The 23,083-nt window shown below is 53.0% G+C and overlaps 1 protein-coding gene across 1 annotated transcript in view; it reads left to right on the top strand.

Moving 5' to 3' along the window:
• Nucleotides 1-287: 287 nt before the first annotated feature.
• The window catches only part of LTBP2 (latent transforming growth factor beta binding protein 2), a 75,482-nt gene continuing 52,686 nt past the window's right edge, over nucleotides 288-23,083 (top strand). The window contains exons 1-3 of the mRNA XM_076345104.1: nucleotides 288-829; nucleotides 9,250-9,320; nucleotides 15,206-15,449. Coding sequence (XP_076201219.1) covers nucleotides 375-829; nucleotides 9,250-9,320; nucleotides 15,206-15,449 — 770 coding nt within the window. The 5' untranslated portion in view covers nucleotides 288-374. The remainder of the gene's footprint in view (nucleotides 830-9,249; nucleotides 9,321-15,205; nucleotides 15,450-23,083) is intronic.

Raw genomic sequence — 23,083 nt, 5'->3', positions numbered from 1 at the left:
GGGGGAGGTTTCCAAAAATAAAACCCTCCATCCCCTCCAGGCGCTGCCAGTGCCAGAGGCAGGCGCGAAGGTGCTCGGAGCTGCCTGCGGAGCGCGGGAGCTCGCTGGCAGCCCGGCGAGCGGGGCGGCCGCCTACCTCCTCCTCTTCCTCCTCCTGCGGGGGCCGCTCGGCAGCCCGCGCCCCTGCCTCAGCCCTGCTGTCTGCGCCCCCGGCCCTGGTGGGCGGCAGGTCCCGGCGGAGCCCCGGAGCGGGATGGGGCGGTGAGCGGAGGGCGGAGAGCCGGCGGTCCCCGCTGCCCCGCGCCCGCCGGAGGATGCCAGCCGGGCGCTGACCGCTCCGCGCCGCCCGTCTCCCCCCGCCACCGGCTGACACCATGCGGGGCACCGCCGTCAGCCTCCTCCCGCTCACCTTTGCCGTCCTCCTGGGCCTCGCCGACTGTCGGCCGGACTCCGCGGCCAGGCTGGAGCCGGGGCGCGGGGGGGCGGCGCGGCCGCGGGGCCGGGGGGCTGCCCTGGGGGCGGCGGGCACGGCGCACAGCCTGTCCCCGGCGCCCAGACCCCCCCCGCCGGCACGGCCCCTCCCCGCCGCCCTCCACGTGGACCGCGGCTCCGCGGCTGCCGCGGGGAGCCCGAGCGGCGGCGACGGCCGGAGGCAGCGTCCCGACCGCGGGCTGCCCGCGCCCCGGGGCGAGGCGGGCGATGCCGGGCTCGGTCCCGGCCCGGGGCAGAGGAACAGGCTGGACCCCTCCCGCCAGCGGCAGGGCGGCGGGCTGAAAGCTCGGGTCGCGCCCCGGGCGAAGGAGCCGAGCGGCAGAGGGAGGATGGCGGGGTAAGTGCCGCGTCCGGGGAGACCTCGCTGGGGGGGCGTAGCGTGAGCCCCGGCGGTCCCGGCGCCGCGGAGCCCCGGGCAGAGGGGCCGGGTCCCGTCCTGAGCCCCGTGCAGCATCCCGGTGCGTCCCCCCTTCCATCCCCGCGGGCGATCCGAGCTCTGCCCCGTCCCCTGCGGGACGCCCCGCCGCCTGTGCCCGGGGCAGTCACGGGGGTGATGTGCGGGGGGCTTGGGCTGCGCTGCCCCTCGGCTGGCTCTGGCACTGGGCCCGGGCCCCAGAGCGGAGCAGGAGCCCGCTCGGTGCTTGCTCTCGTGCCGCCCGTCTGTCCCGCACGTGCGGCGGGCGATTGCGCTGCTCCCGCCCGCGCGATCTGTCAGCGTGCGCGTGTATCCGTGTGCACGCACGTGTGTGCGAGTGTCAGGCGGGACGCGACGCCACGTCGCCCGCCCGCCTGTCGCATGGGGATATGCGGCTTACGAGCGTGCCGGATGCGATGCCCTTCTGCTGGCGCATCAGGGCTCCGGCAGGTCGGACAGCTGCCCTGCGCGGCGGCGGGGTGTTAGTCTGCCGCCCTCCGGGGCTGCCCACGGCCGTCCCAGAAAGCGTGTGGGGTGGGGGGCTGCCGGGAGGGGAGAGGCAGCGTGGCCATGGTGGCGGGAGAGGCTGGAGGGGCTCGCTTGGCTCTGCAGGACGGAGCCTGGCCGCTGCCGCTCTTGCTGCAGGTACCTGGCCTCTTGGCTCCTTCCTCCCATAATGGGCCCCTTGTAAGCACTCGGTGCGGCAGCTTCCCATGGCTTCAGCTGGCTCAGCCAGGGGAGGCTTCCTATGACTTGCCTGGCAGGGCCGCTTCCAGCTCCAGTCTCTGGCTACAGCCCTGTGGAGGTGGAGGGGAGATCATATGGCAAGGCCAGCTGCTCCGCTGCGAAGGGAGACTGCGAGTGGGACGTCTGGCGCAGCGCTGACGTACCCTTCGGCCCCGGGCCCCCTCCTCTGCAGTTCCCTCTCTGCTGCCCTGTGGCTGATGCCCTCGTGACGAGCTCCTCTGCCAGCTGGGAAGGGCTACCGAAGCTGTCGTGCAGGCAGTTTGACTGACCCATGTGGCAGTGCGTGCCTGCTCTCCGTGCCAGGGGGACACAGAAGGCAGGCTCTGGGCTTACTGCCCTCTGACAAGAGCAGAAACTTCTTCTGCTATCATCAGGTGGGGAGCTTTACTGGATAAAAGGCAGCTTAATCTCTGAGGTTTCTCTCTCCCATACTTGCTTCCCTGCAAAATTTAAAGACGGAGATGTCCCCTCTGTGTAGTTTCCTACAACAAATCTACAGAAGCAGTAAACCCAAACTTGTTCTTCCCATTATGTTTGATATGCAAAGTATTTATCATTAGCGGCTAGTCAATGGCAGGTAGGTCTTGAGCAGATTTTGGCTTACCCAGTCCATTAGCCTTGGTTTGTCAGCCGCCCAGAGGGAGAGTCTTGGGAAGATCCAGTCCTGCTCGGTCAGGTCTGGGCTTTTTTGGGCTCAGGAGGATTTTACCCTTTCTGGAGTCGGAGTGTTGTCAGCATTGCTTTGGGATCATGTGGCAGTTCAATTGGATTTGAGTCATCTGAGATGTAGCCCGTTTCTTTTCAATGACTACCCTGAATAGTCTTCACTAGTCTAGGCTTTTCAGGCTGCAGCTGCCTCCAGTGACAACAGCTGGCCCACACCGCTATCAGGAGCGGGTGGGCAGCCCCAGGGTTCACGCTATGTTCAGAAGAGCGCTGAACCTCTTTGCAAGTAGCTTGCTTTCATCCCTTAATCAAGGATGTAAATGGGGATGGTTGGTCCAGCACTTAGGCTCTGTTGACCTGTTATCAGCTAGGTTTGGCTTCCTGGGGTATTGGAGAGTGCCGTTGCCTCCAAGGCACAGTTAGAGGAAGGAAGAGCTGTGCCTTGGGGCTGTGTTCCCCATGCAGGCTGTGCTGCGCTCTCTACCTCTGCTTTGCCCTGGAAGATGAGGGCTGGGGATATGGGGCTTGCTCTGATCCCCAAGAACTTGAACTCTGGAACATGCGTATAATGGCTTGTTGTCAGTAGCTTTCCATCTCTTCTGGAGTCCAAATCGGCACTTTTTAAACTTCTCTATGACCTACTGTCTTCGGAGTTTATGAGAAAGCCTAGCTGAAATAATTGTCCGTGAGTAACTACATGGCGTTCCTCCTCATGGAACGCTAGCTGCTGCTGCCTCCAGCCATTTGGTGAGACTCCGTCCTTCCACCTCATCCATCTTCTTATGTCCCTTGCTGCACTAGACACGTTTCCATCCAGGAAACTCAGGGCCCCTAAAAAACTTCATTTCATGATGTTTCATTTTTTTGCCAGGTGGGATATTTTCTGTTCTTCTATTTACACAGAACTCCTACTACTCTCTAGTACAACAACCTTCATTTTCCCCTTACCCAGGTAGCTTTGCAGGCTGCATTAAACCCCGGCGCTATTTATTTATACAGTTACTTTGGCTTAAAATCTCAACTCCTGCGTGGTTTGCCTTTCCTGATTCCCCAGTCAGAATTCTCTGCTGGTACCTCTAGGGGCCTCGCACAGTCCTGTGGTTGAAAAACCCATTTATTAGCACTATATCCTTTTCTGGATAATTATTTTCTTGCTTTGTTTGATAGCAGCATACCCAAAATTGAGTTTTTTTCTTAGGGACTGTTTGGATGTGTCTGCCACCCTGCTCACATCTGACCTTGTTGCAGGTGGGACCTGCTCACACCCTTCCATGAGTGCATCCAACTGCAAGTCTTGCAAGAGCTGGGTTTTAGTATTTTCTCCTGGTGGCTCATTGTGAGGTGACTTTTGACACCACAACAAATATCGCAGAAAATTACTGTCTCCTAACACTGAGCGAGGAAAACAATCCAGCCCCCAAAGCATCTCTGCTTTGCTGTGCTCTGCTTAACCTGCCTGTTTCCCCAGCCTCCCCTGACTGGTTTGCAGACACACACCGGTCCCCGCTGCTGCAGATGAGCTATTTCTACCCAGTGCCGTGCAGCAGGTGACTTCCCAGTCCAGTGTGTTCAGTCTGATGTTTGAAGTGTTTATAGGTTCATCAATGCAGCTTCTGGTCCATGGAAAGATTTTCCTCCTGAATGTCATGGGGTAGGGAGCTCCCAAGCCCTGATGCATGCCAGCTATGGCTGTACTCGCGTGCTGGATGCATCCCTAATTCGTGTCCCCCGTGATGTGACCCCCCTTGTTCCTCTGCCCCGTGCCTGGGAGGGTGGGTCCCAGTGATGATGCTCAGGTGACGTACACAAAATTAGAGGAAGGTGGGTAACGGGAGAGTAGTCTGGGGAAGCCTCCACTTCTGGTACCTGCCTGGACAATTTTCAGGGGCATGTGAGGCTCCCCAGGTAACAGGCTGGGAGTCCCACACTCTCTCCTTCTCCCTCCCACTTTCTTTTTGTGCGTTCTGCACCCCAGCTCTTGTTTAATTGCTGTTGTAGACACCGTCTGTGGCTATCTAGTCCTGCTTTACCCAGGCTTTGTGGGATATAGGTTCTTGCTGCAGTGTGTGTATAGGACTGCTCAGGAGCAGAGGCAGTTAATGTTGATGTGGACTTGGCAGAGGATTTTCAGTGGCTCATCGATGCCAGCAGCCTTTTGCTAATGTTCTTCATTGGGACTGACTGCAAATATTTCATATGCATTTGGATGAAGTTCACTGTCCTGCAGTAGAAAGGCAGACCTGATGATCTAATGGTCCCCCTGGCCTTCTGGGAGGATGCTGTAAATGACCTGAATGGAGTCAGCATATCTGGCAGCACAGAGTGCTGCATGAAGTTGAAAGATGATGCATAGATTGCTGTTAAAATAAATGGTGAAAAAAGTGGTTCTACTGAATGCTTTAGAAACAGTATGTGATCATCGCTGAGGCTGTGCACACGCTGAAACTATGTGAAGCCATGATCTTACTACTGTTCTCTTGTTTTCATTCCCCCTAGTGCTTGTTACAGTTGCTTGGCTCTGGTTTCATATAACACTGCAAGACCTTGCAGGCTTGTATCATCCTGGGTACCACTTTGCACAGCAGGGGCCTGATCCTGACTGTGGCCTCTGGCTGCTGCAGCAAAGCAGGTGATGAAGGACTGGCCTGCTGCAGCTCCTTTGCCCAAGTTGCAGGTTGTGCCAGTGCATCCAGTCAGGGCCATGAACAGTACTTCTGGATGTAGGAAGGCTTCATGGCACTGGCTTCAGCTCTGTGAGGGGTGTCTGGGAGAAGCCTGTCCCAGAAAAGGAGCAGGCCAGTGAGTAGTACCTGACATCTCCTGTGCACCAAGCTCTCACAACGTGCCAGGGACTATACCTGAGCACGGATGGTGCATAGTAGCTACAGAGTTAGGAGCAAGCTTGGTTTGCAGTTGCTTACTGCTGCCTGTGCTGTTTGGAGACCTCAGGGTGTATCTGGCACTTGAGGCAGGGGCTGAGATCTGGATCCAGTGCCTCACCCTGCATTTTGCCAGAAAGGCAAACCTGAAGGCCCATGTCTGCACTAGCGAGCTATGTCTTAGGGCTTTCTCTGTCACTGTGGCTATTCAGCTGTCTGAGCTATTCAACCCCCTTTCTCTCCAAAAAGGGGAAACTGGCTATTGGAAATGGTCTTTGTCTGCTCTGGTCCGAGCTGGGCTCTGAACTATTTTGGAAGGTGCTACGTGGCCCATGAGCCCTGTAGCCCTCCTGTGTTACAGGCAATCAAGTCCCAGCGCCTGGGAACATCCCCAGCAATGTTTCATTTCCTAGGAAAGACATGTGCTAGCTGACCTGGCCCTTGGGAAGGTAAATACATTAATTAACCTATTCCACTGGTAAGGAGGCAGAGATAGGGAAGACAGACAGTTTACCCAAGGCTTGTTTTGGCATCAGTGGCAGGGCTGGGAATAGGGCATCCCCATGCAGCGTGACCTAGTGTGAGTGTTCAATGGGACTTCAGCTTAGGAGACCTGTGTGAGGACATGTCTTCTGCTCTGATCTGGGGCTGTGTTGAGCTTCTTTCCACCTGGGAGAGCTGCTGACCCCTCCACGTGCCCACCCATCCTCTGGTGCCTCTGCACCCCAGGCTGCCCAGGATGAGGGTGAGAGTCCTGCTCCCCTCTCCCTGCTGCCATGCTTCCAGTTTCAAGGGGTGGGTAAGCAGGAGGCAGCCTGGGTGCTTAGCCTTGTGCGGCAGCTGAGTGCTTCAAAGTTACGAGTGTGGCTTTGTCTCACGTCATTGTTAAGTCTGCCAGGGGCTTGGTGCATCATGGCACCCGGCAGGTCCCCTTGCTGGGCAGCTCTGCCTGCTGCCTTGGAAGCCCCTGTCCCCTGTGCGATGGGGGGTGATCAGGGGCTGCTCAGTGTGTACAGGTAGCTCCCCAGCAGCCATCCCTGGGACAGTGACACCAGACCTGGAAGGACCCTGCCATTTCTTTTGTTCTCCAGAAGCAGTGCTGGATGGAGAGGCCCAGGACTGGACATGCCCCACAGATGGCTCACACCTGAGCCACGTCTTTGCCCAAAGTGTTGGCGATGGCACGTGCAGCAGGACAAACGCAGCTGGGGGTTGCCACTCTCTTGAGCACTGTCCCTCCACGCTGTAAACATGCCGTGCTCCTTAAACCTCCCGGGATTCATTCTGAATTCTTTGTAAGACAGTGAAAACCACATGGTGTTCAAGCCATGCAAATATCAACTAAAGGCTTTAAGTAGAACCAGGCGTGCTCAGGACTAGGTCCCATGCGGCGAAGCCCCCATAGCTATTTTCCCACTGCTGATGCCCTTGCTCACCTGACGCCCCATGCTATGTAAGGTCCTGCTCACTGGGCCTTCATCGGGAAATAGTTGTGGTCCTTCTCTGCCCTCCAGTACTACCTACATGTTGCTCTTCCCAAGTGCTCTCTTCCAGTCCTGAAGGTCCTCCCTGCCTCCATCTCTGCCCATCCTCTCATCCAGGAGGTTATGGAAGGAAGGGACATTCCCGTCCAGGTCCTCCCTCTGCCCCTTCCTCCGAGGGCATCCCTGCCAGGTTGCTCCCTCTGCGCATGCTGGGCTGTCCTCCCTCAAGGAGCATCGCCCTGGTACTAGCATCTCCCTTCACCTGGGGTTGGCAACTCATGTCTGGAGTTGGCAGTGACACAGAGTGACTCTTAATGAGAGGTTTGTGCTGAACCCAACAGGGGTTTCATGCCTTCAGGAGTGATCTTGTCTGCTCAGGCTTGGGCCCCTGTCTGCTTTAGTCTCATACCTTTCTTCCTACAACCTCTGGCTCGCTGTTGGCATTGAGAGCAGCCAGCAGCATGCTCCCTCCAGCATGTGTGTGAGATGTAGATAAAGCTTGAACTTTAATCCCATGAAGAACTGATAGTGTGACTCAAGGCCAAAACAGCTTCTCTGGAGAAGGTAGTTATTTTGCCTACAAGAAACAACCTGATTATGTCAGTAAGTTGAGGTGGGACAGGGCAAGGGCTTTGCTCTTTGAACAGACCGGCTGAGTATGACTTGCGAGGTGTGTTTCAGCTGTGCTGAAGGAAGAATGGGAACTGTGACAGTCTAAGCAAAGATGCTTATGCTGCTGCTTGGAGTGGAGTCCCTCAGCAGACCTTAATTACCTAAAGACCTGCTGCAGCTCAGTGGTTTTCTCTCTTTACTGATCTGGACATCTTTAAAAAGTTTAAGGCCTTTTGTGGGCTCTTATGCAGTAAGTAAAGTTAAGTTTGATTACCTTAGATACTTTCTGGGGATGTCTTAAAGAGACCCATACATCTCTTTGGGTTGACAGACAAAAAGCTGGAAATTGGCGCTCTAGCCCAGCCAGAGCAGACGCGAGTGGATGCAAGAATTACTTTGGCTTGTTCTGTTTCCAGGAAGTCACACCGAGGGAATTTAAGTACTTTCTCCCTTTAAAAATCTACCCAGGTTAATAAAATGTTGATCCTGAAGGGCTGGCTTTGCAAATGATGTGGCTTCTCAGACCACTTCCCCTTCCCACGTGGAGTGATTGTATCTCTACAGGCAGCTTCATTCATGAACACCAGAACAATCCTTGGCACGCCTGCTACCCACCGTCTTTGGCTCTCCTAAAACGTGAGCCCCACAGCTTGAGCTCTGGCACTTCTGAAGTCTCATCTCATGCCATGTGGATGCAGGAGTCACGAGGATGCCAATTCAGAGCAGGATCATCTTCTGACCCTGCTGTGTTCATGTGAAAGTCAATCCAGAAGACAAATGTGCATGTTTCCGTGGTTCCTGTAAATTCTGTCAGCAGCTCCGACTGCCTTGTCCAGCGTTAGAAATAAACCATGCTCCCCACTTCATTTCCAGAGGCTTTCCAGAGCTTTCAGGCTGCCTATTTCTAACTTTTTATCTTTCGATGACTGTACTCTCTCATCTACCTAGACATGCAAAAGTTACATATTCCCAAAACCTTCCCTCCATGATGAGTAAATACGCTTGGAGAGCAACCTGCAACTTGTTATTCCTTCTTGTTATAGATGTGTAAATATTAGATGTGACCAGAGGAAGCAGGATTAGCTGCCTGCTTGGGCATTGCAGAGCACCTCTTGGAGGCACAGCACTGTCTCTGATACCTGTATGTTGGCAGCAATCACTACCTGAAAACACATAATAAGGGAGAGGTGGGAGGGACATTGTTTATGCAAAGGCAGTCAAAAAGTTGTTGCAGCAAAGTGCTGGAATTAATCGCCATGGAAATGATGCGAGCATCCTGGGGTTAGTCTAGCACCGTGCATGTCAAGCAGGCACAAATTTCATAGCACCGGAGAGTCCCCAGCCCCCGGGGATGCTGTGCCAGAGGCAGATAACAAATGCGGGACTGGGGTGCTCACAAAGGGAGAGCAAGCCTGGGAGTGGCCGATGCGGCTGCTGGTGTACCGTCCCTCCCGGGGTGGGGTTGAGCAATGAACAGCAACAGGCGGCAGCAGTTAGGCAGAGAATGAATTGTTGTCTTTAGCCAAAGCAGCTTGGGACACTTGCGGAGGCGAGACGCTATGACCAAAGTTGGAGTCAGGCCCGATTTACACCCTGATACCACGAAGTGCCGTGAGATCTTTAATGATCGTAGGCCGCCGGCCTCCAATTGCTCTCAGGAGGAAAATGGTTCCTCTGAGCGCTGTGCCAGGAACCCAGCATAATGCCAGTTCAAAAGGGAGATACTCCCTGAGGGACTGCTCACACTGCAGCATTCACATAGTCCTTGGGGGTTTATTTTCCAAGCACTTAAACAACTCAGCCCTTGTCCCATTGGTTTTGATCTCAGCTGCTGGTCCATCTGGAAGGAAATATCAGATGCTGCAGGAAATAATTTTACGGGTGACTCAGAAGTGCTGGCTGCAGAGAGACCTCGGCTTCCCTTCTAACCGTGCTGTTTTGTCTCTCTGCTTAGGCCAAATGTCTGCGGCAGACAGTGTTGCCCAGGATGGACCACGGCTCCCAGCACAAACCGCTGCATCAAACGTAAGTACGATAGTCTCAGCCGGTGCAGGTCTTGCGATGCACCCCTAAAAAGCGTTTGAGTACTGCTGTGACCCTGCACACGTCCCCTGTGCTGTGCCAGGGCAGGAGATGGACTGTGGGGTCCCCGGAGGCAGCACCACAGTCTACCTGTGGGGCTGCCGGGCTGTGGGTCAGCTCTACCCGCCTGCTGGCAAAGTCTGAGCACACTGAATAATTATGGCTTTACTTTATTATCGTTATTAGTGTCCATCCCGAGCAGGGTCTTGTTGGGGCAGGGCATTGCAACGGCACATTTATGGGTGAGTTTAAAGCCCTGGGCTCTCATTGTCCTGCTTGGAGCAAAAGGCAGGTCTGTGAAAGTCCTAGGAGGTGGGAACCAGCAGAGTGGGCCTGTGCTCACGTGGGCGAGCATTGCTGACACTGAGGGGGAGATCAGGGCTGCAAATTATCTGAGTGCTATTAAGGAAAGCAATTAATGGAGTTGGCACAGTGGCTGGGACGGGTGGGGCTGGAGCGTGGTGCAGCACGTGGGATGTGTAAAATGGCAGGGGGCTGTAGGGTGCTCCTGCAGTGCAGAAGCTGCCCGGCCAGGGCCCTCCTGCCTGCACACAGAGGGGTTAATAAGGGCTCTGCTCCTCCAGTCAGCCCTGCCACAGCCCTGGGGGTTGAGGTCATTTTGGGCTCCCTGACACAGCGCTGGAAGGGAATGGGTTTGGGCAGGCACCAGTACTACGCACGCCAGAGGCAGCTGCACTGTCATCTCCGTCCCCAATAGCTCTGCAACCGCAGCCCAGCCCCTGCCATGATCCCTGTCCCTAAACAACGGGGTTACATCACCCAGCCCACCCGTGGGCCTTCCCAGGGGACTGCCTGCCCCGTGCACCTGCCTGGTCCCAGGGAGGCGAGGGGCTGCCTGTAGCGCCCAGACAGCTCGGAGGGCAGGGAGCACACAGGCACCGGGCAGGCTTTCTGGGCAGGAACACCCTGCCCAGAATAGCTGAGAGCATCTGCCTTCACTCGAGTGGCAGCAGCTGTCCAGATGTTTAACAGGGAAAGAGGCTCAGCTTTGTTTGCCGCAGGATCTCATGGCGCTTCGGCCGCGCTGGGATAATTGCATTAGCCATCGCTGTTCGGGAGCAAGGGGCCAAGGGCTGGCTCACCTCCCTTCTCCCTCTCCCCCCGGCCGACAGAAGCCAAACGGTAGAGAGCGTGCTGTGCTGCCAGACAGCGTCTGTAAACAGAGCGCGGGGCCAGCGATGGCAGCATCTTTCTCTCATTAGGGATTTTTGTAGGAGCAGTAGATCTGGGCTCGCAGCCACGCAGGCTGTCTAGTGATTGCTCAGGTGCTGGGCCCTTGTTCCTAAGGATTCATTAAGGACACTGTCAACATGATCGGGCCTGACAGTGTCCCCCCGACCGGGGATGGTAAATCTCAGGCAGGTCTTAGGTGGAGACCAGTGATGTGCAGACATCATTTCGTTCTCAGCTACCTCCCTCGTCTGGCTTTTCTGCTGGAGTTCAAGCTGCTGGGTTTGTTTGGCTGTTTTTAAGGCTGCCGAGGCAAGCTGGACAGCCCGTCCCAGTTAGTTTCTGCACTGTAATACTGTTTAATGTCTGATCCCACGGTCTTTGATATGGGGCATATCAGGGAGGTTAGCGGGGTAGAAATGCAGCCAGTGGGAACCTCTTAGCGCGATGAAGCAGGGAAGAAGTTGGCATTCGGGTCTTGGGCAGGACCTTGGTTTTGATGGGTCTGAGCCTGGGTGCAGGAGAGAGGATAGGCCAAATTGTTGCCTTCATCTGCTCCCTATTACCTACTGAGCGTGGTGATTTCTTCCTTCTCCACCCATGCTTTTCCAGGGACTTTCCTCTTGCAACATCTCTGCATATGACTGAACTCAAGCCGTGGGCAGGTTTCTCTAGCCTTTTGGTTTGTTCCAGCTTCGAGGACCAAAGTGCAGCGAGGACTTGGGGGGTTCTCAGAGAGTCAATGACTGGGAAGATGAAAAAGAGAAATCTCTCTCTTCGGGACACCGATCTTTCCTGGGAAAGTGGAAGTGAGCTAAGGGAGTTTAGGAGGAAGATCTCGCCCGCTTGCAATGGGCTTGGTTTCTACCCACACACTGCCAGGTCACCACACTGAACTGCATACAGGGCATCCTGTGGGGCTCCAGAGGTCTTCCTGCAGGAGGGGACATTAGGGATAATGAGCTACATCTGAACTTGGGCCTGAGGAGTTCATCCAACCTCCTGCCTGTTTAACTTCATCCTGGGGTGAGACTCGGGGCTTTATGTCCTGGGTTTGGTGGAGAAGAAACCCGTACACACAAGCTGGCTGGAAGCCCCCTTGCACTGCCCATGTTTCAGGGGCTGCAGGGGCTGCAGTGTGCACTTGTCAATAATTTAGCTGCTGCCTATTAGCTCACCATCCTTCCCCTCTGCTTCAGAGCAGGGGAATCCTCTTGCTCAGCCTCCCAACTTTAGTTCATCAACCTCCACTTTCATCAGCATTATTTACTATGGTTCTCTGCTGCTTCCCAAGATAGCAGCCTCGGCTGGGCTGGTAACGCAGGGTGAGCTTTTTTCCTGACATGGATATTTTAAAGCCTAAAAGAAACATTTTTAATTAGCATGTTGGGAAGGACTAAATAAATTCATGCACTTTCTAATCTTGTACAGATGGTCTTGCATTTAAGGTACTGGATGGAGGCGCAGGGATTCCAGGATGAGTTGCTGGCTCTGCTGTGGTCTCACACTATGTCTTCAGACAGTCGCATTAGCACCTGGGGCTTTTCCACATCTGCAAAATGGAGATGACATTCACATGCTCTCTTTTGTCTCTCTCCTGTACAGTGACTGTAGGGTTTTTCGAGCCCAGACTGTTTTTCACTGAAGTTCTGTTTTCCCTCTCTGTTATTCCTGTATTGCTGTTGATCTCCCTGCCTGTCAGCCTGCACAGATCTCTCACTTGTGTTAAATTGTCCATCCCTTCTGGCTTTGCTAACACAGTCAGAGCTTTAAATTAGAACTGAGATTACATATTGCTCTGCATCAATAAGCAAACTTTTCCATGAGAAAGTGGACTAAATCACCCCAGTGGTGCAAGCCCTTCAGCATCTTCCCAGTTTTCCTGTGGACGCCTAGCTGGATGGACAGGTTCCCCACATTTAAATGGGACTGAGCAGGAGCTGCTTACAGTGAAGATCTACACCACTCTCCTAGACCTAAAGCACGTGCAGAGCAGCAGGGACACAGTAATTGAATGTCACCTTGCAATGCCATTGCTCAGTCCTGGGCCGGGTGTGCCTGCAAAGTGATGGGAGGTTGGACTTGGTGACCTTCCCCTCTGACAGTCCTGCCTGCCTGGCCTAGGTGGGTGGTCAGAGTCACGCCGCAGTCGTCCCTGCAGTGTGACCTTGCAGGGAGGAGTTACCTCATGCACTGAAGACCAGATAGCACCAGACTTGATCAGTGAGGGCACTGCTAGATGCTCTTGAACAAACTGGCATTGCTACTAATGATACTTCAGCAGTGCTCCAAATCTCATCCTTTTATTAAGAGTTTTGAGACGACTCTTTTTGCTTTCCCTAAAGCCTCAGCTCCCCAGACTACAGTGAGAAGAAATGAATGGCTGTCATCTTAACAGAAACTGTTTGTAGCCCCCACAGCTGGGAAGAGACATCTCCCCAGAGAGCAACCCCTGGGCTCAGAAACCAGAAAGCAAAGAGAAAGATTCCATATATATATATATATATTTTTTTTTTTTTTTTAACTGTCTTGTTTCTTCTATCAATGTTATGGTTTTGGGGCCCGATTCGTGATTTCACACACTTGGCATTGGCAGTATTTCTGCTGAATGATCTGCTCTCCCTACATCACATAGCTGGACTGAGTGAAAACCAGTGACTTTTTAAAGCTCTTCCAAGTTCTTCCTGAGTCTGCAAAGGCAACCAGGAAGGGGATTAATCCTAGAGCTGGAATATCTCAGCTAGGGCAGCTCCCCACCCATCCTGTGTGAAGGGACCAGAAGATTAATCCCATTCCCTTCTTCCTCTTCTCTATGTCAGCTGCCTTAGGGTTTTTTTAGAGTGTGTGGTCACTTATCACTGCTTTCCTGCTGAAGGGCACAGTCTAACGTGACTATGAACGTGGTTAGTGGGAGAGGTTGTGAGAACCACTGTGATCCCAGGTCCCAGCATTGCGGGTCTGCAGTATTTCAGCATGTGAAGCGGTTGTTTTCAATGCCAGGCTTCCTGGTCTGGTGGCATTTGTTAAAACAGGCATTTATTGGGAGATAACGGTAGGGACTGGCAGCCTATTTAAATCACAGCTGAGTTTTATATTATAAATTACATCAACTTCTGGAGCGCCAGACTTCCCAAAGATGGTTAATTCCTGCCTGAGTAGGACCCTGTCTCTGTTCCAGTCTGCAGTGGTGACTGATTTATTTTACTGGGGGATTTCATCAAAACCTCCGGCTTTAACCTATACAGCCCTATGTGACTTGGGTTTTCCCTTTCTTTGAGATCTCCCTTTCTTCCTGAGTGTTAACATGGTAATAAAGGTCAAATGAAGCATTCCAGACAACGTATCCTTGATCTAGTTAGGAAAAGCTGATGGCAGTCCAGTTTTGGGTGAGGGAAGGGTTGTGGGGGCTATACTGCTATGAAAGGACCTCAGAGCCTGTACAAGGACTTTCCTCACTTGGCAATAGCATGATGACGTGTGGATGGCATACAAGGCTAGAGCTCTCTGCATGTTTGTTGCCCAGAAGTAGTGTTTCTTGCAGGCATGCTTCGATCTCATAGGGATGGATAGCACAGCCGAAGAGGGAGGGATGTGCTTATGAAACCCCATCAGCTGAGTGCGAAGGTGGTGGGATGTCAGATGCTCCTGCAGCCTCCCTGGGGCAGTCCTCGGGAAGGGGCCCTCAGCAGAAGCGGTGGCTGCATGTTTCAACCCATCCACAGGGTTCCCATGTGGCTGGAGGTTAATGTCCATCTTGTGTTGTCCGATGAGGTTTCATTACCCTTTGGCCAGCCGGCCCTTTCCTTCGAGGGAGGACACTGTTTTCCAGTGCCTTTTCAATTACTCTTGCTCAGAACAACGAGCCTGGTCCTACCTGAGCGAGCTGTGATTTCCTGGCTCTTGCTGGCTGGGCTATAAACCCAATTTGGCATCTGTTGACTTGGGAAGTGTTAGGGTCCAGCGTATAATTATAGCACTTTCCTCCCGGGGTGCAAACTGAAGCTGATGTACTGTAATTAGGAACACACACAGGCTCAGAGGGTGATTTGGGCATGAAGTTAATGAACTGTAAGTCCCCGTAGCTGTGGAGGAATTTAAGCTCAGTGACTCCAAAATGAGCTGCGGAGGGAGAGCTGGAAAGGTCTGGAGGGGACAGCCGGGGGGACCATGCAAATAAGACCCCAAAACGGGCTAAAGCAGGAAGGTAACACGCAAACTACTCCCAAGAGGCTGTGATAGCGCATGGTCGTCTGTCTTCTCATCTGACAGTCATTGCCTCCCCTTGCTCTGGAATTGAGGTCCTACTCCTGCTCAGGGAGCTTTGGGCAGTATTGGAAGCTGTATGCTCTCTGCAGACCATGCTGCTCATTTTTGAGCTTTCTGAAGTGATTATTGCTGGAGAAGAGCTCTGCAGAGACCAGTGGGGAGAAGTGGGAACAGAAACAAGTCTCTGATGGCTGTGACCTTGTGTTAGGGACCCATGGCAGCAGTAACACTGAGACTTTGAAGGCCACCTGCCTGCAGAGAAGAGATGGGGCCGCCCCGGTTGTGCTGCCCCAGCCAGGTGTCACCACCGTGGGGCTGAGCACGCTGCCGGGAGCCTCCTGTCCACTAACCACCTTTCTGTGTCTCTCCAGCTGTCTGTGACCCACCATGCCAGAACAAGGGCTCCTGCAGCCGTCCCCAGGTCTGTACCTGTCGCTCAGGCTTCCAGGGCTCCCGGTGCGAAGAAGTCGTTCCTGAGCAGGAGTATCACCCGCCCGGTGCTGCTGCCGCCTACCAGTCCCCCGCAAGCTCCCTCCGGAGGAGGACCAGCACGGCAGGGCGGGATGCCTCCCCGCGAGGGGCTCAGGCGCCCGTCCCGCGGCACGTCCCGGCTGTGTAAGTCAAACCCAGTTCCTGGCAGGATGGTTCCCCAAACCCGCAGGCAGCTAACGTCATGCTCGGTTGGGCCACAGCCTCTGCTTCATGAGATTGGGCAGCTCGGCTCCCGGTGGAGGCTGCTGCCTGGGCTGTGGGAGCTGATGAAATGGTTCAGGCCCTGCTGTCCCTCCAAGGGACTCAGTTTGGTGCCAGCACTGTGTCACGGTCCCCAGGCACATGCAGAATAGGACAGGCTAGTGGCAGTCTCACTGTGAAGGAAGACCGTGAAGCTCAGCAGTTTGCCTTTGTCCAGTTGATGACCAGCATTAGCGGTAGCAGCAGGGTGGATGGAGGAGTGCAGGTTAAATCTCTTTCCCAAAAGGATGTGTTTAGAGCAATATGTCCAGGTAGTATCCACAGGAGGTACATAGATATGAGGTGTGCTATTAAATGTCGGTATGAGCAAAGTGATAGTACTTGGAGATGTCTCCTGGCAGACTCTAGCTGTTATTGAGCCATTTGTTCCATATTTCTGTGTCACCCTGCTGTAGTGTGGGTCATTTTGGTACCCAGGCAAGTGCCTGTATATTGGATAGGGAAGCAAAGATGCAGCTGTTGGAGCACACAGAGGTCTGTGCAGGAGAGACTCTGTGAGGAGCATGTTAAGCTCGGAATGACAACTGTGGCATCATCCGGTCCTTTCGGATGAGGAAGAGCTTATGGCTTCAGCCCACCTGCCTCGGGTCAGTGCTGAGGTGCTCTTGTACCCGAGCTGCAACTCCTCCACACTTTGTGTTTTGTGAAGTCCCTCTGGACCTGTGGGTTTTCTGTTGAAGGAGGCAGTAAAGGTGGGAAAGGTGCCTTTCCCTGACAAGCACCTCTGTGGTGCTGGCAGCTCAGTGGGGATGGAGAGGTGGGAATGGTGCCTGCTTGCTATACCACAACCCACACGTTTGTTTTTTTAAAAAGTCACCTCCGCTTTTCTGTAAGAGTCCATGGACATGGGAGCAAAGTGTTAGACTGCACCACCCCTAAAGGCCTGTGTTGTTCTTGCTGCTACTCACCCAATTGCGGGGCCAGAAAGACTGATTTTGTTGGTAGCCACCACAGCAGAGAATTTGCACACGGCTTCCAGCAGAAGTCCCTCAGTCGTAGTCAGGAAGACATTACAGCAAATTACAGGTGCCTACCCAGGAGGTAACTTAAGTTTCTCCTTTTCTTCTCTGAGCTGTTTTGACTTTCTCTGTCAGCGTCATTTAGAGCTGCCCGAGGAGATGGCAGGTTGGCCTTTGTTTTTCTGTATTTCTGCAGGTTGTTTTTAAAGTGTCTGTTGCACTTAAAGTAGCTGTTGCCTTTCTGTCTCTTCTGAAGCAGAGGCAATGCATGGGCTGGAGACATTTCTAGACACTTACTCTCGGCCATCTACAGTTTTGGAGGGGCTCAAATGACTGACGAGGAATTGACTGACACGAAGCAGTTCACTGAAGCTGGCATATCTTGGTGCCCAAATGAAAGACTATCTGATGGGAACCAAATTCAGGCAAGGCAGAGGTGATGCTGCCAGGGAGAGGTGGCCAAGCCCCTGTCATCGCTGCCCTGAGAGAAGCTCAGTGCCCGAGCAAGCACGCAGCCCTCGCACGTGCCTGCAATCCTGGTCATTGCTGACAAGTTTCCCCCCAGTGATGACCTCCTCCTACCCCTTCGTGCCACTGCTCTGTGCGCAAGGACTGGAGGGGAGGGAGAGCAATGCCCTTGGAGATACAGCACCTGTTGAAGGCTTTCCCAGTAAGGAACATGACCTCAGGCTCTGCGCAGAGGATGGGGGGCTGTGCAGGCACTGGCAGAGCATTCCTGTCCAGACAGTCAGACACAGCGTCTAGCGATTGCTGAGCTGGGATTGCTGAATGCCCAGCTGCCTGCTGTACCTTAAATCCTCTGGCGCTGTCCCAAGGAAATAGGACTCCATTAAGGACCGTGCCGTGCCTTTCCTCCTTCCCTCCCTGTGGAGGCCATAGGACGTCGCCTTATCCCACAAGATTCGGCAAGAGTATTTGACGTTCGTCCTTTGCGATGGCCGCAGGTAGGACCCCAGGACATGGCCACCACTGACTGCCTTCTGGATCCGTCCTGTGCTGTGCCTTTCCTGCCTGGGCAATGCGTCACGGTGCTGTGCAGGCAGGTGTGGGGCTGCCTGCACCCTGGCATTTGTCTGCATCGAGACACCTCACTTCAGCCCCTGGGCGTTTTCCTGTGCAATTCAGTTGCTTGGGTTTTGTCTGTGGACCATATAACATATGGCAGACAACTGGTATGACCTAGAAGTCTTGCTGCTGTTAGATGGGTTGTTTCCCAAATATTTCTGAGTGTCCCCTTCAGCCTGCCAACTTCTGGGCTAGCTGTGGAGCCTGTAAGAATGAGTGTCTGCAGCCAAAGGCTCACTCCTGCTGCTGTTGCACCCGGCCGTGCCCTCCCACTGCTTCCCTTGCACTGGTGTTGGTGCTCATCTGGCCCCTGGGTAAGTTGGCTCAACAAAAAACTAACACATCAAAATTAAGGATAATTTTCTGCCACTTCAGTGGGCTAAATTAACTTGTTGAAAGATTACGTGAGGACCAAAAGGATTGAACAGAATTGCAAGGCTAGCATTGTGGGGGGAGGAAGGGGGTGGACACCCCTTTTGGTGGAAGCCACTTATTAGGTTGGTCATTTGTCTCATGAAACCATGCTCTCAGACTTGTCTGAACATGGAGCCTGCTTCTTGCAGTCATAAAATCATCTATTTCTGTGCTACCATTAAAGTAATTTCTGTGCTTCTGCGTCAGGCTTTCTCCATACAATTGGGCGGTCAGCAAAAGCAAGAAGCATACTGGCCTTTGCAGAACTAGGTAGATCTTGCTCACATTTGCAAGTACAAGGATCGGTTCTCAGGCACTGCAAGCTCAGGGTCATCTTCACTGGAGTTCAGTTCACTGTCAAGTCTGAGAGGAACAGCTTGGGTTTTCCAGTCCTTGGTCTCCTCCTGGATAAGGATGGGTTGTGCTCGTGGGACACTGACTTTCTAGTGAGCCCACCATGATCCCACAGCAGCTGGCTTGCTTGTCTGATTTGTTGATAAGGAAGAGGTAGAAGAAACTCTTGGGTTTCTCAGTGGACAGAGGACGCTGGTGGTTCCAGGTCAGTGGTTGTGAGAAGACTATGAGATCCAGGACAAACTACCAGTCCCCAACCTCCCTGCACATTCATGTTGCTAACAAGGAGGAGTTGCACAAGAGTGGGAGCTTATAGACCTCTAAGCCTCATCTTGCTGTGCCAAGACAGGACATGAATCCTCACATGAGTGAATTTGCTTTCTCCTTTAGTTTATTTGTGTGTATATTGGTGTCGTGGTTTAACCTCAGCCGGCAACTGAGCACCACACAGCCGCTCGCTCACTCCCCCCGCCCCCGGTGGGATGGGGGAGAGAATCGGAAGAGTAAAAGTGAGAAAACTCGTGGGTTGAGATAAAAACAGTTTAATAATTGAAATAAAGTAGTAATAATAATAATGATGATGATGACGATAAAAGAATATACAAAGCAAGAGATGCACAATGCAATTGCTCACCACCTGCCGACCGATGCCCAGCCAATCCCCCAGCAGCGGCCCCCCCGGCCCAGCTTTCCCCCAGTTTATGTACTGAGCGTGATGTCACATGGTATGGAATGTCCCTTTGGCCAGTTTGGGTCAGCTGTCCTGGCTGTGCCCCCTCCTGGCTTCTTGTGCACCTCCAGCCTTCTCAGTCGGTAGAGCATGGGAAGCTGAAAAGTCCTTGACTAGTGTAAGCACTACCTAGCAACAACTAAAACATCAGTGTGTTATCAACATTATTCTCATCCTAAATCCAAAACACAGCACTGTACCAGCTACTAGGAAGAAAATTAACTCTATCCCAGCCGAAACCAGGACAATTGGCTTTATTTGTGTTTGTACAGAGGTAGCAATCAGAAGCTCTGAAGTCATGCACTTAGAACAATGCTGTATTAGATGCCATATAAGCAGGCAACAAAACCCATGAATCCTCTCCAGAGACCTGCTTGCTAAGCAGAGATGGGGTTGATTTTGATTTCAGTGTGTTCTGAAGCAAGTCTTCAGAGAGAGTTAGGAGAGCAGCCTCCTAGGTTATTCAGGAACTGCCTAGACCAAAATATTCCCCACTTGCCTGAGTGGTGGGGCTGCTTTAAAATGATTTCTTATCCTCAGCTAGTTGGACTTGCTGCTTAGGATGACTGCCACTTCACTGTGGAGAGCAGCCTGCTCTGGAGGTAGGAAGTCTTTGGGAGTCTGGAGGAGCCTATAAAGCCTTGGTGAAAAGCATGACGAGGCAGCTGCCTGTTTTCATGGCCCTGTTTCTGACAGATGTGCTCAGGCTCTCCACAGTTCATGCCTGGAAGCAGAAGCAGTGACACCTTCTGCGGCTTCCCTGCCAGGAGAGCCCAGGAAGCACGACTGTAACAGCAGGAGATACGTTACTGTCAGTCTCCTGCCCTCAGCCTTGGTGAGAAGCAGCAGCTCCTTGACCAACAGGCTTGTACCGGTCATACGCAACTGGTTGTACTGGTTGGTTTGTATTTGCACCTGTCAGATGTGAAGGTTAGCAAATGGATCTGTGGGCATTCCCAGTGTAGCTGTCAAAGATCCATTTCTGGGCATGCTGGCAGTCCTGGGAAGATGGAGATGTGGATGTCAGCCTGAGCATTGTGCTGAGCACAGATGCCAGTGCTGCCATGTTACATGTAGCCATCAGTGCTTCTGTTTGGAGGGGTACCAGGGAAGAATCACTGCATCCGTGGCTTGCCCGTATGGTGCACATTATGTCTTCTTCCTGGGACTAAAGAAGAAGATATATGCAGCCTTATCTGAGCTCAGCACTTGCCCAGGGGAAGACATGGCTAGGAGAAGGGCAGATCTGGGTTTACTTTGCTGACACCAGAGCTGGTGATGCTCAAGCTTTCATCCCTTAAAATACAGGCTGAGCAATGAGTACCACTTCCCAAGTGCCTTCAGCAGGCCATTGCTCAGTGGAGGTTTAGACCCAGGCATCTGAGGGAGCCTGTGGGGACTTGTTAGCTGCTGCAGAAGCTGGGAGGCCCCAGCACTGTGCTGCTTGGAACAGGGAGTGCTCTGGAGAGCAAAATCCTGGGGGTGTTAGAGGCCCTCCTGGCACGGACTAGCTGCAAATCCTCCCTCTTCTTGATCTCAGCCTGAATCTCTGCAACTCTCTACAACTACCTGAGGTTGTAGCAAGGTGGGTGTCAGGCTCTTCTACCAAGTAACAAGTGATAGGACAAGAGGAAACAGCCTCAAGTTGCGCCAGGGGAGGTTTAGATTGGCTATTAGGAAAAATTTCTTCACCAAAAGGGTTGTCAAGCATTGGAACAGGCTGCCCAGGGAAGTGGTTGAGTCCCCATCCCTGGAGGTATTTAAAAGACGTGTAGATGTGGTGCTTAGGGACATGGTTTAGTGGTGGACTTGGCAGTGCTAGGTTAACGGTTGGACTCGATGATCTTAAAGGTATTTTCCAACCTAAACAATTCTATGATTCTGTGACTCTATCATTGTGCAGATGGAGCTGCACCTCAGCCCAGAAACCGAGCTAAATGGAAACAGCTTTGTTTTCCTAAGGCTGGAGTATCAGCAGAATTCCTGTTTATTTAGCAGGGAGTGGAAAGGGCTTGTGCCCTTGCCCCTCGCCGTCGGGACGGATGGCCAGCTGCCTCTGACTCCGGGCAGCATGCGAGGAGAGTCCTGCCGCTGCCACCCGAGAAGGTCCCTCCTGCGGGAGTGCTGGGCATAAATCTGTGGCCAGCACCTATGCAAGGGAGCTGTGCTGCCCAGATGGGATGCGTGTGCTGGACGAGGGCTGCCTGGGAAGCAAGGCATCCTTCCTCTTTACAGAAAAGAGATGACTGGGACCTGCAAAGCATTTTCCCAGCAACCCAGGCAAGGGAAAAGGACATAGCTGTCCTTTTATAAGGTGCTGAGACACTGTGCAGACAGCTTAATGTGGCTAAGCTCTTGAGGGCAGGGAGCTTCCTCTGAGGGGGCTCTGTTTAGGCAAGGCAGTTGCTGGGAGTTGCCTGGTGTTTTCAGGATGGAAAAGGAAGAAGGCTGAGTTGTGACATGCCCACCCCACTGACTCCTGATCTCAGAGCCTCCTCTCCAGCACCCTGGAGGAGTCATCTCCCTTCCTGATGAGAGGAAGGGCTTGAGGGCCCTTGAGGAGTTGTGGCAAGTGCTCCTGGCCTGGGGACACCGGGAACCTGATGCCAGCAGGGAGGCTCTGCCAAAATCTCTATTCTCTCTCCTGGAAGCAAAGGATGAGAACAGCAGGGAGCAAGCAGAAGGCAGGATCTTGGGTGTGCGGCAGAGGTTGCTGGATAGAGAAAGTATATTTCCCCCCTTTTGAAAATTGGCTGAAACCAGCTCCCATTCTGGTGGCAGTCAAATATCTAGCACGGTCCTTTGCAGCGGAGAGAGGAGCCGATGAGTGGACATAAAGCTCTCCACCCTGGGGTGGCCACTTGAAACATGACATTCAGAACTGTGGCTTGGCAAAATCAGCTTGATTAGCTTGTTGTCTTTGAGGACTAACAGATAAAATGAAAGTTCATTGCAAGATCACTTGCTTTTTAAAGATGCTGCTCCAAACAGAGACAGATTTGTCTTAATTGTTAAAGCAGGATCTGGAGCCTCCTGTCTTGCCAGCTTTGAACTTTCCACATTTATGAGGAAAAGGGGAGCTTTCTTACTGCCTTACTTGGGTTGCTGCTGAGTGCCCAGGCCTGTTTGTCCATGATACCTATAGTGCTAGAAGGTGGTCTGTACTAGCCACACACCTACTGATCACACCTCCTGCTCTTCTGCTCACTTATGACTGTCACTCACTTTACATTTACAAGGGTTATAATTTATTACTACCCAAACAGAAGAGAAAATAAAAGCTGACGCTGGCTGAGAAGCCCCTCTGTGTAAGTGCATTCCCATGGCATGGGCTGTGGCAGGTTTCCTATTTTGCTTGGGATGGGACCAGCCCAGGAGATCCATAGCACATGACGTTGAACTCATGGGGTAAAACACTGGTGCCAGCCTTGCCATCCACCACTGCAGTGTGTTTATGCATATTTTCCCAGTGCAGATAAGCCCTAATTGCACCTTTCTAAGGTGCTTCCCTTTGGCAAGATAGTTTTCACAAGGTGGCCAAGCATTTACGTTCCTTGATCCAGAGCCAACTTTAGTAGATATCTGAGACCTTGTTAAAAAATTGAAACTAAAAAGCCAGTGCCAGTCCATGTGAGAATATGTGAAAAGAGATTCCACTCAGGGCAATGCGATCTCCATAAGCTCCAGATCTCGGCCCTTCTCCTGCTTTGACATAGTTGAATGGCCTTGGCAAGCTGGCTGGGAAGCCTAAAGGAAAAACTCAAGCTACCCAAGAGGAGTGTAAATGTCATTTTTCTTATATAAAAAGACTTCTGTTTTCAAATTACACGATATACCTTCTCTAGCCTGGGACCAGATACAGTTGCTCTACTTTCTAGTGTTTTAAAGCTGTCAGCACCATTCTGGTTTATGTGTTTTATGTATTTACTTTCTAGGGGGTTGCATATGCTTCA

The sequence above is a fragment of the Aptenodytes patagonicus genome, chromosome 7 (assembly GCF_965638725.1).
Source record: "Aptenodytes patagonicus chromosome 7, bAptPat1.pri.cur, whole genome shotgun sequence".
NCBI lineage: Eukaryota > Metazoa > Chordata > Aves > Sphenisciformes > Spheniscidae > Aptenodytes > Aptenodytes patagonicus.
This window is presented reverse-complemented; position numbering and strand designations above follow the sequence as displayed.